Source organism: Rana temporaria, chromosome 6 (assembly GCF_905171775.1).
Source record: "Rana temporaria chromosome 6, aRanTem1.1, whole genome shotgun sequence".
In the NCBI taxonomy this organism is placed as follows: Eukaryota; Metazoa; Chordata; class Amphibia; order Anura; family Ranidae; genus Rana; species Rana temporaria.
The window spans coordinates 113,272,781-113,293,482 of NC_053494.1; the positions used below are offsets into that span (position 1 = coordinate 113,272,781).

A 20,702-nucleotide genomic window follows, 5' to 3' on the forward strand; every position below is an offset into this window, starting at 1 on the left:
TTGTGGCATGTAATGACAAGTGTTCCTTTTACAGACGATGTGAGTTTTTTTTCCAGCGTATCGCATTTCAGCACAATTCTTAACTCCTTCAAGACATTATTCAGCCAATGCCTGCCTGCTGCCAATATGTTTGCTACAAGGAGCTGCAGTAACCACTGTAGAGGGAATTGGAAGTACAACCACCAGACTGCATCCCGTACAGGTAATATATCAATATATCTGTTGAAATATACCAGGACTGTATAATGAAACCTAGAGAAAAGGAAACAAAAAACAAAGATACGTGTAAAAATTACACATAACCGATTCATGAGACTCAAGGAGCCTGCTGAGTTGTCCAACACAAAGGCCTTTCCCTTCTGCTTATACATTCAACTCCAACATTACATGGATTGTCCATCCCGTAGAACGGGTTTCACCAAATCTCCCACAGTGTTTGAGTCACTTTGCTCCCGATCTTCCCCCCCAAAATCATGTGATTTCAATGCTTTATTCCACACTGTTTGAGAATCCATCAGATCTTTTCCACACTGACCACACATTCGCGTTAAATGAGGCTCGCTGGGAGCGCATTCATTTAGATATCCACAAAGGATCCTTGAACGTCTCAACCAGGGGTCAAGTCCTGGGGAAAAAAGTGTGGGAACTCCCACCCAAGATCCACTCCCCCACCAAAAAAAAAATATGATACGCTCATATGCATAATTACTAAACCGCATGTTTTTTCTAAATCCTGCGATAACTTGCGGCAGACCTCCGCAATGTCTCCTAGGAATAGTGACAAAAGCTCCCAGGAGACATTGCGGCATCGAGGAAGTGACGGAATACCCGCACACTACCCTATGAATCCATATACAGGAAGCGGCCAGTAACATAAAGGATTACTAAGGTTCGCCTGCCCCTGACAGTGACTCGAGCTGGGCATCGCCGCTTAGTGAAGGATTGGCTCGGCTGCTCTCGACTGCTCTAGTCCTGCAAAGGGAACTGAGTTCCTGCTGTGAAAAAAGTGCAGGAACTCCGTTCCCATGCGTTCCCGCAGGACTTGAGCCCTGGTCTCAACCCAAGAAAATGGGTATAAACTGAAGACGCAGTGGTATAGAACCAGATTTAATTCACAAATTTTCCCCTTTGGCACCTGTTTGTTGTTGGTGGGAGTGCCCAATGATCCAATCTTATTGGCGTAATGTACGATACTGGTGGTTTCATCGCTTCCACTGGAGTTTACTCCAGCCCAGTACCTTCTACATCACTCCAAGATACCTAAAAAGCGCTACTGCAAATCAGTTGCTATGCATATGATCAATGCTGCAAGGTTGTGTGTCCTAGTACACTGGAGATCCACAGACCCTCCCTCAATGAAGGAGTGGCTCTGGCGTATTGACCACATTGCTGAGATAGAGGAGCTGATCCATATCACTCTCGACAAAGTTTCCAAATACTCTGATATATGGACACCCTGGACAACCCTTCGAGGTTCATGCGCATATCAAGATCTGCACCAGTCTGCCAATTAATATCTGATTACACCATCATGCTAGGCATCCTTGTACGCCATCTATGACGTTATACCCATACACTTGGCTATGATGGATGGAGAGGGCAGTTCCCTCCCCATCCTTTACACCCTACTTCCTGCTTCCCTCCTCCCTGTCTTCTCTTTTTATTGTACTTTTTTTTTCAAAACATTCAATAAAATATTTATGTAAATAAAAATGAGTCTATTGATAAACACACTAAGGCCCCTTTCACACTGCAGCAGGATGAGCGGTGGTGGTATAGCGGGACTGGGACTGTAGGGCAGGAGTTTTTCAGGAGGTATTTAGGCGCTATTTTTAGCAATAAACCGCCTGAAAAACTCCTCAGTGTGAAAGGGGTCTTACTGAAAGAAACACAAAGGCTGCCATATCTGGCTTCTTTCTGAAAATGGTAGTGGACTATTGTCTGTTTTTGATACACTTTGATAAAGTGACCCATAACAAGCATGCAAGCCAAAATGAGGTTTGAACATCTGTATTCTAGTTCTGGGTCATCAACTATACTAAAGCCATCAGATCATACGTGTCTACACTCGGCCGACAAGAAAATCTTGCCAGGAATCTTATCAGAAAAAAAAAACTTTTTTTTCCTGACGAGAATCCTGGCCGTGTGTGCAGGGCTATAGGCTCAATTCACAAAACTTTACAACAAAGATAAAGGTCTTTATTTCCCTCATTGTGGCTGTAATATTCATATATCTTTGTACTTGGCTAAAAATAAGAATCCTTATGCTGGAATATTAGCTTTAAGAATTGAACTTCATGCAAAGCCAAGGGACAAGGCTTGAATACTGAGGTGAACTGGCACTCTGGCAGACAATTTGCACCAATGTTTCCAGTGAAGGCTATTTCTTGCACTTTACACCTAGCCCCCAAATATTGTTCATAAAGATTTCTGGAAGGTCCCTTTTTTAGAGTTGAAACTATAACATTCTGGCTATTTTTAAAACTATGATTTTAATCTCAGACATTTGCCTGGAAAAGACATTGTGGGGCAGATCTGCGTACAACGGCGTATTTATGCGCCAGGCGTAGCGTATCTAAGATACACTACGCCGCCGTAACTTACTTTTTTTTTTGAATCCACAAAGAATCCGTGCCGTAAGTTACGGCGGTGTAGTGTATCTTTGGCGGCGTAATTGCGCGGAGTTCAAATGGCTGTGATGGGGGCGTGTTTTATGTAAATACGTTGTGACCCGATGTAAACAACGTTTTTTTTTTAACTGCGCATGCGCCGTCCGTGGGGGTATCCCAGTGCGCATGCTCGAAATTAACCCGGAACAAGCCAATGCTTCCGACGGTGACGTCATTCTACGCAAATCCCTATTCGCGGACGACTTACGCGAACGACGTAAAAATTTCAAAATTCTACGCGGGAAGGACGGCCATACTTAACATTGAGTACGCCTCCTAACAGCAGCTTTAACTATACGCCGGAAAAAGCCGAACGCAAACAACGTAAATAAATGCGCTGGCCGGTCGTACTTTTGTGGATCGCCGTAACTAGCTAATTTGCATACTCGACGCGGAATTAGACGGAAACGTCACTTAGCGGCCGCCGAAAAATTGCAGCTTAGATCCGACGGCGTACTAAGACGTACCCCTGTCGGATCTAGCCGAGATGCCGTCGTATCTTGTTTTGAGGATACAAAACAAAGATACGACACGCAAAATTTGAAATTACACTGCGTATCAAGAGATACGCTGGCGTAATACCTTTGGGGATCTGCCCCTTTGACTTTAAATCTCAAAATGACAATACAAAAAAATGTATGATTTTGTTAATTTCTTTGGCTCCAGAGTTCACCTATACATTTCACACACACACACTTTTTCCAACTTTAATATTTTCCCTGCAACCTTTATTCGAAGTGAGATGTTAATCACTCTATACATGCTCTGAAACCTGTTAATCATTACTGGATGCAGAATGCTCTGTAACACAGAAACATATCAGTATGCTAAATTATCAGTTTTACCTTACAGAAAAGCACACAAAAGAATCTGCCCTCTCATACATTATGAATGAAGTATAAAGGGTTCAGGGGATCAGGTATAAGGAGGAGAAAATACTGGAACACATAACTGGATTAAGAGGGTTTAAAGCAAATCAAATGAAATTAAGATGAGCTCATCCGGTTCTGTAGTCGCTGATGACTTCAAAATAGAGTGTGTGAATATTTCAGTTATTAGATTTTTTTAGATTTACAGTGAGGGAAAAAAGTATTTTGTATGTTTACCCACTGACAAAGAAATGATCAGTATTATAATTTTAATGGTAGGTTTATTTTAACAGTTAGAGACAGAATAACAACAAAATATCCAGAAAAACGCATTTAAAAAAAGTTATAAATTGATTTGCATTTTAATTAGTGAAATAAGTATTTGATCCCCTATCAATCGGCAAGATTTCTGGCTCCCAGGTTTCTTCTATACAGGTAATGAGCTGAGATTAGGAGCACTCTCTTAAAGGGAGTGCTCCTAATCTCAGCTTGTTACCTGTATAAAAGACACCTGTCCACAGAAGCAATCAATCAGTTATATTCCAATCTCTCCACCATGGCCAAGACCAAAGAGCTGTCCAAGGATATCAGGGACAAGATTGTAGACCTACACAAGGCTGGAATGGGCTACAAGACCATCGCCAAGCAGCTTGGTGAGGGCATGACAACAGTTGGTGCGAATATTTGCAAATGGTAGAAACACAAAATAAGTGTCAATCTCCCTCTGACTGGGGCTCCATGTAAGATCTCACCTCATGGAGTTTAAATGATCACGAGAACAGTGAGGAATCAGCCCAAAACAATTGGTAACACACTACGCCGTGAAGGACTGAAATCCTGCAGTGCCAGCAAGGTCCCCCTGCTTAAGAAAGCACATGTACAGGCCCATCTGAAGTTTGCTAATGAACATCTAAATGATTCAGAGGAGAACTGGGTGAAAGTGTTGTGGTCAGATGAGACCAAAATCGGGGTCTTTGGAATCAACTCAACTTGCCATGTTTGGAGGAGGAGGAACGTTGCCTATGACTCCAAGAACACCATCCCCACCGTCAAACATGGAGGTGGAAACATTAAGCTTTGGGGGGGTTTCTCTGCTGAGGGGACAAGACAACTATCAAATGACCACATCAAAGGGACAATGGATGGGCCATGTACCATCAAATCTTGGGTGAGAACCTCCTTCCTTCAGCCAAGGCATTGAAAATTGGTCATGCATGGGCATTCCAGCATGACAAATGACACACACGGCCAAGGCAACAAAGCAGTGGCTCAAGAAAAAGCACATTAGGGTCCTGGAGTGGCCTAGCCAGACTTCAGACCTTAATCCCACAGAAAATATGTGGAGGGAGCTGAAGGTTTGAGTTACCAAACATCCGCCTGGAAACCCGATGGACTTGGAGAGGTTGTGCAGAGGAGTGGCAAAAAATCCCATCAGAGATGTGTGCAAATCTGGTGGCCAACCACAAGAAACATCTGACCTCTATGATTGCCAACATGGGTTTTGCCATCAAGTACTAAGTCATGCTTTGCAAAGGGGTCAAATACTTATTTCACGCATTAAAATGCAAATCAATATATAACTTTTTTGAAATTTTTGTTGTTATTCTGTTTCTCACTGTTAAAATAAACCTACCATTAAAATTATAGACTGATCATTTTTTTGTTGGTGGGCAAAGGTACAAAATCAGCAGGGCATCAAATACGTGACCCTCACTGTACAGTACATAGAAAATAGAAAAGTTTGATCTTGATAATGTTATCAATGTATGTTAAAGCGGTTCACCCTAAAAACATATATATAACATTACATTCTGCATACTTCCAACATTTACAGTATGCTGTTTTTTGTTTTTTTCTGCTGTACATATCGTATTATTGCTATTTTCCACCCGGCTTCCGGGTACACACTCCCGCGGGAGTAGGCGTTCCTATGCAGAGGCGCAATGTCATGTGGGACTTCGCCCAGATGATTGACGTCTTGAGAAAAACTTCCCCTCTGCGGATAAGGCGCGTCACGAGTTTCCGAGAGTAGCCGAACTGCGAGTCAGCTCTATACAGCGCCTGCGCAGTCAGCTCTACACGGCTCCTAGTCGGTGCGCAGGCGCCGTATAGCGCCGTATAGAGCCGACTCGCAGTTCGACTACTTTCGGAAACTCGTGACGTGCCTTATCCACCGAGGGGAAGTTTTTCTCAAGACGTCAATAATCTGGGCGAAGTCCCACATGACACTGCGCCTCTGCATAGGAACGCCTACTCCCGCAGGAGTGTGTACCCGGAAGCCGGGTGGAAAATAGCAATAATACGGTATGTACAGCAAAAAAACAAAAAACAAACAGCATACTGTAAATGTTGGAAGTATGCAGAATGTAATGTTATATACATGTTTTTAGGGTGAACCTCCGCTTTAATGTTCTAAACGTTTTTGTTTTAATTATAAATATTATGTTGTTCATTACTTATGCAGGTTCTGCTTCCTGTTTTGCAAACAGCGGCTAATGCTTTACTACTTTTTTAACAATAAAAGTAAACAAGTTGGCTGATGGCAGTGATGAGTGTAAGGAAAAAGGACCAGTGTCAGTGGTTACCAGAACAAAAATGTTCCTGGCATCAGTGTCCATGGAGGAATAACGCCTTGACATCAGTGATCAGTAGAGGGGGAAAAAAAAGGAAAAGCATTTTATGTGGGGTAAAGAGAAAAATATTTAATTGGTGTTAGTAGGGTGGCGGAAAAAAATGATACATTTTTTTTGTATCAGTGGGGTGAAAAAGAAAATGCTAGTGTCATGGGGGTGGGGGAGACACTGCAGGTTAGTGGGGGTGGGGGTAAATTGCTGGTCGGTGTGGGTGGGAGGAAGACATTGGTGAGGCGTTTTATGAACTGCTGATTTACCATGCACTCTAGTGAGTGCTCTTGCTCCAGGGACTATGCAATTTTACTGCAGGGCCGGAAATCACTCCGTCGGTCCATTTGTGCAAAGAGTTGGAGATACAGTAGGTGTCTGTGAATGAGTGTTCTGGAGCTCCTTTCTGGGACACTGGCCAGATCCACAGAATGTGGGATTGTGTTAATTCTGGGACAGACTAGTGGAATCTGGGACATTGGGGGGTATGCATATTAACAATGACTATCTGAACTAGCCCAGGAATCTTTCTTTAACTTGCATCTTATTTCTGGCACATGTGACAGATTAATATACATTGTAAGCGGGAAGGGGAAAATGAGCAGAAGAATCTACATAAGAGTGGTGGCTGATCTATTTTTCCCTTTCCGTCTTTCAGGACAGCCCACATTGAGAGATAGACTCCTCCTCTTCCTTCAAGAAACCCTGCGCCAGCCCATAAATTTCTCACTTCCCCTGCCAGACCTCAGTTATTAGTGTTTCCTCCGGTGTGGAGACACTGTGCAAGGAACCAGGCCGAATAAGTCAGAGGACTGAGGCCGTTTTACATACCTCATGGAAGCAGAGGCTTTCAGGTAGATCTTAGCGCAGTACATGCCCACCATTCAGCCACCCCATCCTCGCAGAGCGCGGTGGAAGGTTGCGGGGGACCCCTATCGTGTCCACAGGGCCGCAGCAGGGGAGGCATCTCGGCTTGCCCTGTTCGATACAGCCCGAAATTTTTTGAACCAGGCGGGCCGGACGGCGGGTGACGTCATCTCCGGCGTGGAGCGGATGCTTCCCCTTTAACCCGCGACTTCCGGTTCCGGGTCGCGGTGCTGATAGAGGGTCTGGGCGAACGCTGGAGGAGAGTCAGATCTCGCACGGGCGACGAGAGACTCTACAGCAAGCAGCCACCTGCAGTCATGTCGGCAGCATCTCCAGAGCCAGCCTTGACAACAGACGCTACCTCCAGCCAGCCTAAGGTAAGAGTACCCTGGAGAAGGGGCCTCTCTAGCTTAGGTTTGTCCCTCCATGTAGGGTTCAATGCATGGGGAGGCAAGTCCCCCTGGGTGGCCGGGGGGGGGGGGGGAGGCCCTAGTCCCAGCAGCTGTTAAGGGGCTAGTGCACTCCCAGGGTTGTAACCAATTTTTTTAATATGCTGTTTTTCTGCCTTTTCTGTATTTCAGAAAGCCACTGAGAAAGCGGGTGGTGGAAGGACACATAGCTCAAAAAAGAAATGTGCCTCCTGTAGGGATACTCTCCCGGAGTCATGGACTAAGGTTCTGTGCAGAGATTGTATACAGTCCTTAGTCAGGGAGAGGGAGTTAGAGCAGGAATCTGGACTAGCAGCCTCAGTGAAGGAGCTCTCGTCCACCTTCTCTTCATTTAAATCCCTTTTTGAAAAATTACAGCTTCCTGCTGTTCCCACCCAGGTTACAACCCAGCCACAGGCTCAGGGCTCTGCACCTGTCATACCCACTGCATCAGCTATGGCAGATGTTTCTTCAGGCCCTTCCCAGGTGGAACACATTCTTCCGGATAGTGCCACCTCTGATTCCCAAGAGGGATCAGATGGAGAGGACCGGGACGGGGAGTCCAGGAAGTCACTGGATGAGGTAGAAGACCTCTTAGGGGCAGTTTACACAACCCTTGGTATTCAAGCCGACAAAAAATCTCTTACACTCCATGATCAGATGTACAGGGGTCTGGAGGAACAGGAGAAAATGGTCTTCCCAGTGCACGATATACTGGTTGGGACTATTAAGAAGGAGTGGCAGGATCCTGAAAGGAAACCCTTTTTATCTAGATCCCTAAAGAGGAGATTCCCCTTCTCAGATGATCCTTCGTCTATTTGGAACAAGAACCCCAAACTAGACGCGGCTTTCTCCCAGGTGTCCAGAAACACCGATCTGGCGTTTGAGGACATGGGGGTTCTGGGTGATGTCATGGACAGGAGAATGGATTCCCTATTGAGGAAAACTTGGGACTCTACAATCGGGAATCTAAAACCAGAACTTGCTGTTACGGTTGTAGCCTGCAACCTGGAACATTGGCTCTCTAAGATTCAAGAGCATATTGAAGCAGGAACAGCGAAGGAAACGATTCTATCATCCTTCCCTACTATCCTGCGAGGAATCGCTTATATAGCGGATGCCTCAGCGGAATCAGTCCGCATGTCAGCCAGATCGGCAGCACTGGCTAACTCGGCCAGAAGAGCCCTCTGGCTTAAAACTTGGTCCGGCGAGTGGGAATGCGTAGCATCTTCCGAACAAGTTGTGTGGTATCCCCTTTACGGGTGACCTGCTTTTTGGCCCGGGCCTTGAAGCAGTGTTAGACCGCACGGCGGACAAAAATAAGTCCTTTCCTCCTAAACGGAAAACCGGCTGGAATTTTCGGCCCCCCCCCCTTTAGAGATACCTAGTTACTCAGCTACCCAAAGGCATGGAAAAGTCTGAAGCCTTGTTGGGGGCTCTAAGGGAGCTAGAGCATCAAAATGTAGTCCTCAGAGTTCCAGGGACGGAGGAGATTCATTTCATACAAGAAGTTTCGCATGGAATCGATTTACACAGTCAGAGCCCTTCTTCCCCACAACTGTTTCATGGTATTTATGGGCCTCAGAGACGCATACTTGCACGTCCCGATCGCAGAGAGTTCTCAAAAGTTTCTGCGACTGGCAGTGGACCTAGAGGGAACGATTATACATCTGCAGTTCCAGGCTCTGCCATTCTGGCTATACTCTTCGCCCCGTATCTTTACCAAGATCTTGGCAGAACCCATAGCGTTTCTGCGACTTCAGGGGGTGTCCATCATAGCTTACCTGGACGACCTGCTTCTTTTTGCAGCCTCCCCAGAACAGCTATCCAGGGACCTGGAGGCGACCAAAAAGGTCCTAACAGACCTAGGGTGGTTGCTGAACTTAGAAAAGTCCAGCCTAAATCCATCACAACGTATCACTTATCTGGGGTACCTGCTGGACTCAACTCTCTCAAGAGTGTTCCTCCTGGTGGAGAAGGTCAAGAAATTGGACAGAGCAGTGGCCTCCCTCCAGGGCAGTCAGCAAGTCTCAATAAGGTCTCTGATGTCAACTCTAGGCCTGTTAACATCTGCCCTCCCAGCAGTCCAGTGGGCAGGTCTTCACTTTCGCCCCCTGCAGGCCTTCCTTCTAAGGGTTTGGGATCACAGTCTAGAGGTCCTAGACTCCTTAGTCCAGGTACCAGTTCAGGTAAAAAGATCCCTCTGGTGGTGGAGGAAGGCCGCAAACCTAACGCTGGGACGTCTGTGGCTTATCCCGGTGTCTCGGGTGGTAACCACAGACACAAGTGGCAATGGCTGGGGGGCACACCTGGGATCCCTTCCAGCACAGGGTATCTGGGGTCACTGGGATCTGAAGAGATCTTCCAATTGGAAGGAGCTAAGGACAGTGGGCCTAGCCCTCAGGTTTTTTCAGGAGGAACTCCAGGGGCACCACACTCAGGTGAGGTCGGACAATTCATCGGCCGTGGCTTACTTAAACAAGCAGGGTGGCACGAGAAGCGGAGTTCTTTCGGCCCTGGCAGCAGACATTCTGGGCTGGGCCGAGATCCACACCCTTTCAGCAGTCTTTCTGAGAGGGGAAAGAAACGTGACTGCAGATTTTCTCAGTCGGAGGCAACTGAAGGAGGGCAGGTGGACCCTCAACCAGGAGGTCTTCTGTCTCTTGAACGAGAAATGGGGACCTCTGGAGGTGGACCTCTTCGTGTCCAAAGAAAACGCGAGAACCCCCTGTTTTTTCTCTCTGAACAGGGGAGAGGGAGCACGGGGGGTGGATGCTCTGTCTCAAAGCTGGCAGTTCGGAAGATGCTACGCATTCCCACCGCCAGTACTGATACCTGCAGTTCTGAGGAAATTCCAGTCAGAACCGCCCATATTTCTACCTCTTTGGGAGGATCTCCTTTCGCAGGGCCCAGTCCGGGAGGCTAGCGGCGTGGCTACTGAGGAAGCCATACTGAAATCCAAGGGGTTTTCCGAAGGGTTAGTTGCCACCCTCCTTAACAGTAGGAAAAAGGAGACTCGCAAAATCTACAAGAAAGTTTGGCTTTGTTTCAACAAATGGTGTGTAGATTTCCCCTGTTCAGTACAGAGCCCCACAGCTGTCCTAGAGTTTCTGCAGTGTGGAGCAGATAAAGGACTTTCAATTAGCACCCTCAAAGGGCAGGTTTCGGCTCTTAGTGCTTATTTGGAGAAACCTCTGGCCACAAACCCTTGGGTAGTTAGGTTTTTTAGTGCACTATCCAGACAGAGACCGGTTCAGGGTCCACCCTTCCCCAGTTGGGACCTATCTCTGGTGCTACAAACCCTGACGGGTACTCCCTTTGAGCCCTTAGACGGATGTTCTCTCTGGGAATTGACCTTAAAAACTGTGTCTTTGGTTGCAGTGACCACTGCTAGGAGGGTCAGCGAGTTAGAAGCCCTATCGATCAGACCCCCTTTTTGTGTTATTTTTCCGGATCGGGTCGTTTTTAAGACCGATCCAGCCTTCTTACCTAAAGTGACTTCAAGGTTCCACAGAAGTCAAGAAATAGTGTTACCTTCCTTTTGTCCCAACCCCTCAGGGGAGAAGGAACTTTGTTTCAGTTCTTTAGATGTCAGGAGATGTATCCTGCATTACTTGGAGCAGACAAAGCCATTTAGAAGGTCAGACTCATTATTTGTTTTATTTTCTGGAACCAGGAAGGGGTACAGAGCGTCTCGACGCACTATTGCCAGATGGCTTAGAGTAACTATTGGGTTAGCTTATACTTTGGCTGGTAAAGAGATCCCTACAGGGATAAAGGCACACTTTACCCGAGCGTTGGCAGCTTCTCAGGCAGAAAAGGCTGGAGCAACGCCGGAACAGATCTGAAAAGCAGCAACATGGTCCAGCTACGCCACTTTTGTTAAACACTACAGAGTGGACCTGGTGTCGGCAGGTGAGCAAGCCTTTGGGCGAAAGGTTTTGCAAGCCGTAGTCCCACCCTAGCTGGTAAGTTCTTGTGACGAGATCCTTCCTCGCCCAGGTCCTGCTCTCCCGACACTCCTCTGATACCAGTGAGTCCGCTTGCAGATTGCAACGTCTGATGGTCCAGTCATCCAAGGTTCCGGGATCCGAATTACAGCTATGTGCCATTCGGACCCATTAAGAACAAACACCAGGCAGGCTGTATGTAAGTTCCAACAGGACTCTTTATTTCAAGTACACAGCACACTTTTATACAGAATTTTGGAACATCCCACTCCCAACAACCGCTTTCCTATTGGTCAATTGTAAAGTATATCCAGTCTTCACTCAGGTCCCCCTTGACCATGCAAATGAGGACTTGAAATTGTCAACAGGGATTGGTCCAATAGCTTGGATAGAAAGACTTGTGTATTGAGACAGAAGCCCCAGGGGGTAATCAATGTACACAATAACCTGGTTCCAGCTAGACGGCCTGACTCCGACACCCGCTCTTAACCTGCAGAACACAATAAAAGGTATTTCGCAAGCTGGTTCCACTTAGCATTTCAAAAGCCTTGCATTGAATGTCCCTCTCCTGTGTAACATATGTCAAGTAGAAACACTTTAATATCTCAAGGTCCATGACATTACTTCCCCTGGGAACCAGTCCAACAGCCGCAGTGGGACCCAAACGGGTCAACTCGAGGATGTTGGAAAAGTAGTCTTAAAGTTCCAGGACTGTGCTGGGATGACCCATCTGCCTTCCTGTTTTGAGGTCCTGGCCCATAATCGGACGGCAAGAGGCTCACATTCAGTCCTCTCCAAAAGCCCCTGTCCCGGCTAGGTCTGTCACACATCTCCCCCTTTGGCAGGAGACTAACACTGAGAGAGACCCCAATTTCGGTACCCACCCAGTACCCCAGATACCTTGTCCCAAAGAGAGCATTACTCACCCAGCCAATCTCTGCCTCTCTCAGAGAACACACCTGCCGCTGGGGAGAGGCCTGGACTGGCCCTTCTCCCTGGAGTCCTTTCAGCCGCTGGAGAGAAGACAGGGTGGCTGGGCTCAGTTCATCATGCCATTGGGAATCTGGGCCAACTGGCCACCATTCCTGGGGTATACCAGTGGAGACTGCAGTCCCATCCACTGATGCTAGGTAAAAATCCCCCGGTGCTTGCAAAGCAAAGCCGACATCCTCCTGTCTCAGTGCCGCACCATTTTCTGGGGTTGTGTCTGTGGAGATCGGAGTCCCATCCACTACCACAGGAACCCCCTCTTCTGTTAGTTGAGAGCAGAGGCCCGGGGCACTCTGCTCTGTTGCCAGCTCTTCCGCTGGGTTGCTGTGAGTGGGGACCACAGTCCCATCCACCGATATCCGCTCAAGCTGTAGTTGTGTGCAGCAGCCAGTAGCATCCTGCCCTGCTGCCAGTGATTCAGCTGGGAGTAACAGCTTTACTACCTCAGCTTGTTGCTGGGGAGGGGGGCCAACCGCCCCGGCTCCCTGGAACTCCACAGTTGGTCCCAGTGCTGGGCAGAGATGGCTAGCATTCTGCCCTGTTGCCAGCACTTCTGCTGGGGGTGCATAATCCATAACATCCTCTGAACAGTCCATACATTCTGTAATCTGTGGCTGGGGAGTGATTGCCATCTTCTCACCCTGAGCCTCCGGAACTGCCACGGGGGTGGGGCAGAGGTCTTGATCCCTCTGTCCTGTGACCAGCGCTTCAGCTGGGGAAGTTCCTTGTAACTCCACAAATACTGCCCTTGGTGCTGGGCAGAGCACAGTGAAGTTTGGCCCTGATACCAGCTCTTCTGCTGGAGGCTCCCCAGGTTGTTCTTCCTCAGCAGAAAAGTCTATCAAATCCCCTGTCTCTACAACTGGTGTCTGGGGATAGAGGTTCACCATCTCCTGTCCATGGAACCCAGAAGATGCTATGGGTACTGAGCAGAGGTTAGCAGAGCTCGGCCGTGCGGTCAGCACTTCAGCTTTGGGAATGGCAAGCTCCCGATTTTCCACTGCTGATTCATCAGCCAGGATTTCATCACTGTCAGCTGATATTTCCTCATAGTCCCAGGTAAAGGGAACCTCACCCTGCTGCTGAGCGGAGTCTAGCAGCTGTTTGTAGGTGATTTCCAGTTCCCATTCTTGAGCGGCCAGGAATTCCAAATCTTCCTGTAACCAGTGCACTTCCGGGACATTCAGTCTTCGCTCTCTGTGCTCCATTATTTCCTCCCAACGCCACTCCCGATCGCTCCCAAAGTTGGGATCCCTGGACATCCTCCAATACAACAATCCCAGGCCATCATAGTCAAAGCCTTCCGTGGGGCTGTCATCCGCTGACCACGGGCACTCTTGGACTACATACCACCGGAGGGCTCTGTAGCTCTCGTCCAACCGCATCTCTTCCCGGATCAGCCTGCTTAACTCTGCTGTCCACTCCTGCTTTGGTTGTTCCCCCAATAACAGCATCCGTACTTCATACTGTGACCAGTACCTTACATGGATGGAGGGGAGAGCTTTTCCCTGGTGTCGCTGCTCGCGGGCTAGCGCTTCTTTCCAGAGTTCGCAGCGGATCGAATCAGACCATCCAAGCAGGACCTCCTCTGATACTGGTCCTCTGCGCTGTATCTGCTTCTCTCGCAACCTCCTTCTGAATTCCTCTTCCATGGTTACTGATATCTGTACCTCTCCTCTTCTTTCATTTGGTGCTGCTTCTTTAGGCGTTGTCACCGATCGCCGTATTTCTGCAATTCTCAGCTCCTGTTGCCGCTCTCGTTCTCTCTGTTGTCGCTCTCGTTCTCTCTCATCCTGCCGCTGGAGGTCTCTAATGGTATTCTGTATGGCGGTCTCTGATGGGTTCGCACCATATAATGCCAACCGCTGTTGAACTCGCTGCTGGAACAAGTCTTCAACTGACCGGGGTCCTGCATCACCATCCCTCTGATCCATCTCGGCTAGCGCAATGATCAGGGTGGCCTTGTTCTTCCCACCGGTCCCTCCACGGCTCTCAAGCAAGTCTTTTAGCATGGTTCTCCTCCAGGCTGCATAGCTGGTCATTCATGGTGGTGGTTTGGAGTTGTCCCAGTAACTGGAGAGCAAATCCCACCGCTGCCAACCAATGTGACGAGATCCTTCCTCGCCCAGGTCCTGCTCTCCCGACACTCCTCTGATACCAGTGAGTCCGCTTGCAGATTGCAACGTCTGATGGTCCAGTCATCCAAGGTTCCGGGATCCGAATTACAGCTATGTGCCATTCGGACCCATTAAGAACAAACACCAGGCAGGCTGTATGTAAGTTCCAACAGGACTCTTTATTTCAAGTACACAGCACACTTTTATACAGAATTTTGGAACATCCCACTCCCAACAACCGCTTTCCTATTGGTCAATTGTAAAGTATATCCAGTCTTCACTCAGGTCCCCCTTGACCATGCAAATGAGGACTTGAAATTGTCAACAGGGATTGGTCCAATAGCTTGGATAGAAAGACTTGTGTATTGAGACAGAAGCCCCAGGGGGTAATCAATGTACACAATAACCTGGTTCCAGCTAGACGGCCTGACTCCGACACCCGCTCTTAACCTGCAGAACACAATAAAAGGTATTTCGCAAGCTGGTTCCACTTAGCATTTCAAAAGCCTTGCATTGAATGTCCCTCTCCTGTGTAACATATGTCAAGTAGAAACACTTTAATATCTCAAGGTCCATGACAGTTCTCGATTATCCTCTCAATGTGGGTTGTCCTGAAAGACGGAAAGGGAAAAATAGAGTTACGCTTACCGGTAACGTCTTTTCCAGTAGTCTTTCAGGACAGCCCTGGTTACCCACCCGGATAGAGGAAGTCTCATTCTAAGACCAGGACATGATGTTGATATGTAATAGTATGTTATTAACATGTTCTTGTGTCTCCCCAGCTGACCGGAGGTACTCTTGTAAAAACTGAGGTCTGGCAGGGGAAGTGAGAAATTTATGGGCTGGCGCAGTGTTTCCTGAAGGAAGAGGAGGAGTCTATCTCTCAATGTGGGCTGTCCTGAAAGACTACTGGAAAAGACGTTACCGGTAAGCGTAACTCTATTTTTGGGGGGGGGGGGCGGCAAACAAACCACCGCCCCCCCCTTTCTTGCGATCGGTCAGTCGTCAAGCCTTCTCTCCCCTCGCTCGGTCGGTTCCTCGGTCAGTCCGTCGCTCGGTTGGTCTAACCCCCCCATTGCTCAGTCGATCGGTGGACCCACTCCCCCACCGCTCACCCGTCCATCCACCCATGAGCCCTGCACTTACCCCATCCAGCTTCAGTGGCTTCCCCCTGCGCGTCAGTGCTCTGCCCCCCGAGCCCACCCTTTTTTGAAGCCAATTTGAGCCTCAGGTTAATCGCTTGCTTAAAAAAAAAAGCAAAAATCCATGCGTCTTGCGCCCTGCATGTATATTAGGTGCGGGATGCATGTATTAGGGGACCGGTGCTCCATCTCCATTAGGGGTGGTGCCCCTAATGGAGATGCCACCACTTAAAAAAGCACTTGAGGTTTACCTATGTAGACCAAAGCAAACAGTTCACTTTAAACAAAATTAAACAAACATGAAGTAAACAACAATGATACTCAGATTCGATAAAGAAAAAAAAGAAAATGTTACTTTTAAATATTAAACAATTATTCCTATATCCCCTTAGTTCGCTTACACATTCATTCATACATACATACAGCATGTTGAAAGATTGTTTTTTTTTTTTGCAGGAGAGAATAGCAAAAGCCCATGGATCCCAGTGTGGGTTCTGCACCCCTGGAATGGTGATGTCCATGTACAGCTTACTGAGAAACCACCCTGAACCCACCATGGAGCTGATTCATGAAGCCCTTGGAGGTATGAGAACTGCCCATATTTCTAGTGCTTGAAGATGAGAAAAAATACACAGTTCCATGAGCAGGACTGCAGAAGCTGTTGTATTGTAAAAGTGCCAATGTGTGCAAACCTGTGGCCACCAGCAAATATTTTATCGGGCAGTCACCTTGGTGTCTACCATCCCTTGTACTTTACAGTAAACACACCAGTGTTACTTTAATCAGTGGAAAAGCACGAGACAGGGATGTGGCTAAGCCAATCACAATGGAAGCAGGCCACTGTTTTCATAACACAGCAATATAGATTTCTGGCATATGAGAACCCCCTAGTATCAAAACATTTGTTAAATACCCATACTGACCAGAGTTTCTACTTTTAAAAAGCAAAAAGAGTGTGTAATAGAAGGCTTTATTCCCATTACCATGTTGTTCAGGTCTTTTTTTTTCTACTTCAGTTATTTTGTAAAAATGTGGATTCTGCTCCTAAATAATCTTTAAAGTGGAACTCTAGGTCAACACAAAATTCCATTTATTTATTTGTGTAGCGCCTGTGTACTTTATGGTACTGGTGCTAGTTAAATTTAAAGCTAGATCAGAGTGTAGTTAAACTCTGATCAAGATTGTTAAATGCAAAACAGGGTCTCTGTCTCAGCTTGGCTGTGCTGTAGGCTTATTCTGTTGTGCTGGGGTGTTCTTCTAGCCCCGGTACTGCAGGTGGCAGCACTGGAGTCAAGGTTTGGGTGCTCTTTCCCAGCAGCCAATCAGGAGGGTTTGTCCTCGCTGTGCATGCTGGGGAGGGGTATTTGAGGCAGACGCCATTGGTTCTGGTTCTTTTTCGTCCAGTGTGGCACCCACCTTTATCACGGCACCCCAGCATTATGGCCTACCTGGCCGGGGCGTGTGCGTGCCACGCTGTGTTCCTGGTTCCTGGACCATGTTGGCCCGGAGCATCTGAACAGCGACAAGAATCCAGTGAGTGACTGGGTTCCCACCTTTGAAGATCCCAAGCTGTAATACTGTTGGGTGGGGAGTCAGTCTGAGGAGCGCCATTGAGAGGCTGGCGGCCCAAAAGGGCCTGGACAAACCACCGGGGATCGAGGTAGTCGCACACTGAGGGATTGATTACCTGTCAGTCGGTACCTGTGCAACAAGTTGAAGGAGATCCAGGCGTAATATCCAGAGAGGGCCTGTGGCAGAGGTATCTTTCTGAGGCTCACCGAGGAGGGTCTGTGGCAGAGACTTTCTCCTCAAGTTCAAGTCCATCAAGGAGGGTCTGTGGCAGAGACCTCGTCCTACAATTGTCCGAGTGATACTCCGGCTGCCAGGTTAGTGAGAGAGGCCTGTCCGGGTACACTAAACCCACTCTGGCGGGAGTGGCGCATAGAAGTGTTACGCTTGGGAGCAGGACTGTTTCCTATTATCACGCCTGAATCTGCTATTCTCCATTCTTCTTCAACTTTACTTTCCTCACCATAAGTTTACTGGGGCAGATTCACGTAGATCTGCGGCGGCGTAACGTATCTCATTTACGTTACACCGCCGCAAGTTTTACGGGCAAGTGCTTGATTCACAAAGCACTTGTCTGTAAACTTGCGGTGGCGTAGCGTAAATCCGTCCGGCGCAAGCCCGCCTAATTCAAATGGGGCGTGTATTATTTAAATTAGGCGCGTTCCCGCGCCGAACGTACTGCGCATGCTCCGTTTTGAAATTTCCCGCCGTGCTTTGCGCGAAATGACGTCGCACCGACGTAATTTTTTGAACGGCGACGTGCATTACGTCCTTTCCTATTCCCGGATGACTTACGCAAAAATTAAAAAAATTAAAAATTTGACGTGGGAATGACGGCCATACTTTAACATGGGACGTCTAAAGATAGGCCAACAAATAGCAGCTTTAACTTTACGCCGGGAAAAGCCGTCTAGCGACTTCGTGGATCGCTGTAAACAGCTAATTAGCATACCCGTCGCGGAAAACGACGCGAACTCCACCCAGCGGGCACCGAAGTATTACACCTAGGATCCGAAGGCGTACGAAGCCGTACGCCTTTCAGGTCCTAGCCAAAAGCCGTCGTATCTTGGTTTGAGGATTCAAACTAAAGATACAACGCAGCAAATTTGAAAATACGCCGGCGTATTTCTTCTGTGAATCTGCCCCACTGTTTTTACCCGGCTGGGTAATAAAGAGCACAGCAAAGAGCACCTGTCGCGGACATTCCTTTACTTCTACTAAATGCAATACGCATCATTCACCCCTAGGAATTCGGAGGAGCCAAGAGGTAATACGCCGTCCAAAAATCCAGCAGCTCCTCCGGGGTAGTGCTACATATGTATTCTTACTTACAACTTGTTTAGGAGTTGTTAACTTTGTTTTTTTTTTCTATACTGAAATATCAGAAACATTGGTGAAAAATCAGGCCTTCTTAAAAATAAGAAAGCTTTTAACTATCCTGGAACTGTCTTTGTGCCAGAAAATGTCTCAATAGTTGTAATATGTTGCTAGATATGGAAGAACAGAGGAAACCTGACCTTTTTATACAAATGAACAAAACATTTCTAAAAAAAAAAACATTTTTTCAACTTAACTGACTGTTTTGTTTGACCCTGAAACTAAAGTAGTGATAAAACCTCAATTCTATCATATTGGTCATAAATATTGAAAGACTGATATTCATTTGGACGGGGCCATAGACCACGCACCCGGCCCATAGACCATGCATCGGCCCATAGACCGTGTCCCCCTGGCCCATAGACGTGTCCCCTGGACCATAGACCACACCTATTGTGTTTTTAGTGTCTGTATTGGACTACAGCTGTAAAACATGCAGCAACAAATCTAAGAAAACCTCGCTGCTTGCAGGACTTTTTCTTTTTAACGTCCTGCCAGCGCAGTGCCCCAGTGTACAAGCACTTGAGCTACATTTGTACTTGAATACATGACTAAATAACAGAAATAAAAATGGCTTAACTTTATTTTACAAAACTCTAATTACTCCTGCTGTTTTTCCAGGTAATCTGTGTCGCTGTACTGGATACAGGCCAATCCTGGATGGCTGCATGACCTTCTGCAGTGTAAGCAATGTGGAAAGAATCAATTCCTTGAAATGTGCTTCCGTATTAGATAACGTACTGTGATGGCAAACAATTATGTAGCTACAGAATTTACTAATCCCAAATATAACTTTATCTATCTGCCCTTTTTCTGTGTCCTCCAATTAGGCATTTATTTATATACATAAGAAACATTTTTTCGGGGAGGTGGAAGAACATTTACGGAAAACATGCAGAAAAGCTTGTATGCAGCATGCACATTTGGTACATTTACTGTCACCTTACCTGTCGGGGCAAAGTCACAATGTTTCTGCAAAGGACATCCCCCATTTTTTTACTGATCTAAATATCTATGCATTGTTGTCTATGGAACCATACAGACAACTGCGTAAAGATAAGTAATAGAGAAATGAGCACTGAGCCGTAAAACAAAAATAGAAAATGTTATGTTTGAGTTCAGTAGTTTACGTGTGTTTGCACGTCTATACGCATGTTTATGCATATATTGCAATATTGGCAATTGTAACGGTCACCACCGTTTACGATTTCCCATTCCATCAACCACGACAGCTTATCTGACACTCCACAATCTAACAGACACGATCCATTCCATTCCCCAGAATAACCGAGACTCGCACAGCTCTGGTACTGGTTTCAAAATGTATGAACGAACTTTAATTCCTTAGCTTTCTTATATACAGTACAAATATGTTACAGTAATCAAAGGAACAAAGGAACTCTCCACCCACACATCACACAATGGGGCTTCAATCACATTCTTTTAGGTAATGACATTCAGAAAAGTTAATTATTCCCCAGACGTCCGGACATCGATACTAAGTGATTCACCTGCATAATACACATTTCTATGTCAGACGTTTTGGCACCGATTTAACATGACCTAATTACTACAGCTGAGAAGTCAGACGTTATGACTCTCACCTGCTATTCCTATTACATAGTATCATCAATAGACTTTTCACACAAACACATTCCTTTACTAAACATAATTGACATGCTAATTCCCTACCCCTGAAAGGAGACATCTGACCTTCCAGACTTAATCAGTACAATTGACACAACACAATATTAGCATCACAGCATCACACAATGTACAATGGAATGTCTTTCAGGAGCCTATTGACCTGTTGAGTTCAGAACAACTTGTAATATTTCAAGATATTCTGCAATACATGAATTATCAGCAATGTCCCATCTCATGTTATTTATAATTAATATTTCTCAGTCACCCTATGCCCAAAAGGGGCACAGGATGACCCTAGACCCAAGAGTCATTAGTGACGCTGGCACAGGAGTACCCCACATCCTTCAAAAGTCTCTGGGTGTCCCGGGGCATTCTGTTACAGCAATAAAGAAGAATTTTACACTTGTATAGTCTTACGCACATTTGCACAAGGTCTTTAGAGAACATTTTATTCAA

At 46.8% G+C, this 20,702-nt stretch overlaps 1 protein-coding gene across 1 annotated transcript in view; it reads left to right on the plus strand.

Moving 5' to 3' along the window:
• LOC120943718 (aldehyde oxidase-like) overlaps positions 1–20,702 on the plus strand; it is a 189,124-nt gene that overhangs the window by 19,949 nt on the left and 148,473 nt on the right. The window contains exons 4-6 of the mRNA XM_040357193.1: positions 94–202; positions 16,110–16,236; positions 19,221–19,282. Coding sequence (XP_040213127.1) covers positions 94–202; positions 16,110–16,236; positions 19,221–19,282 — 298 coding nt within the window. The remainder of the gene's footprint in view (positions 1–93; positions 203–16,109; positions 16,237–19,220; positions 19,283–20,702) is intronic.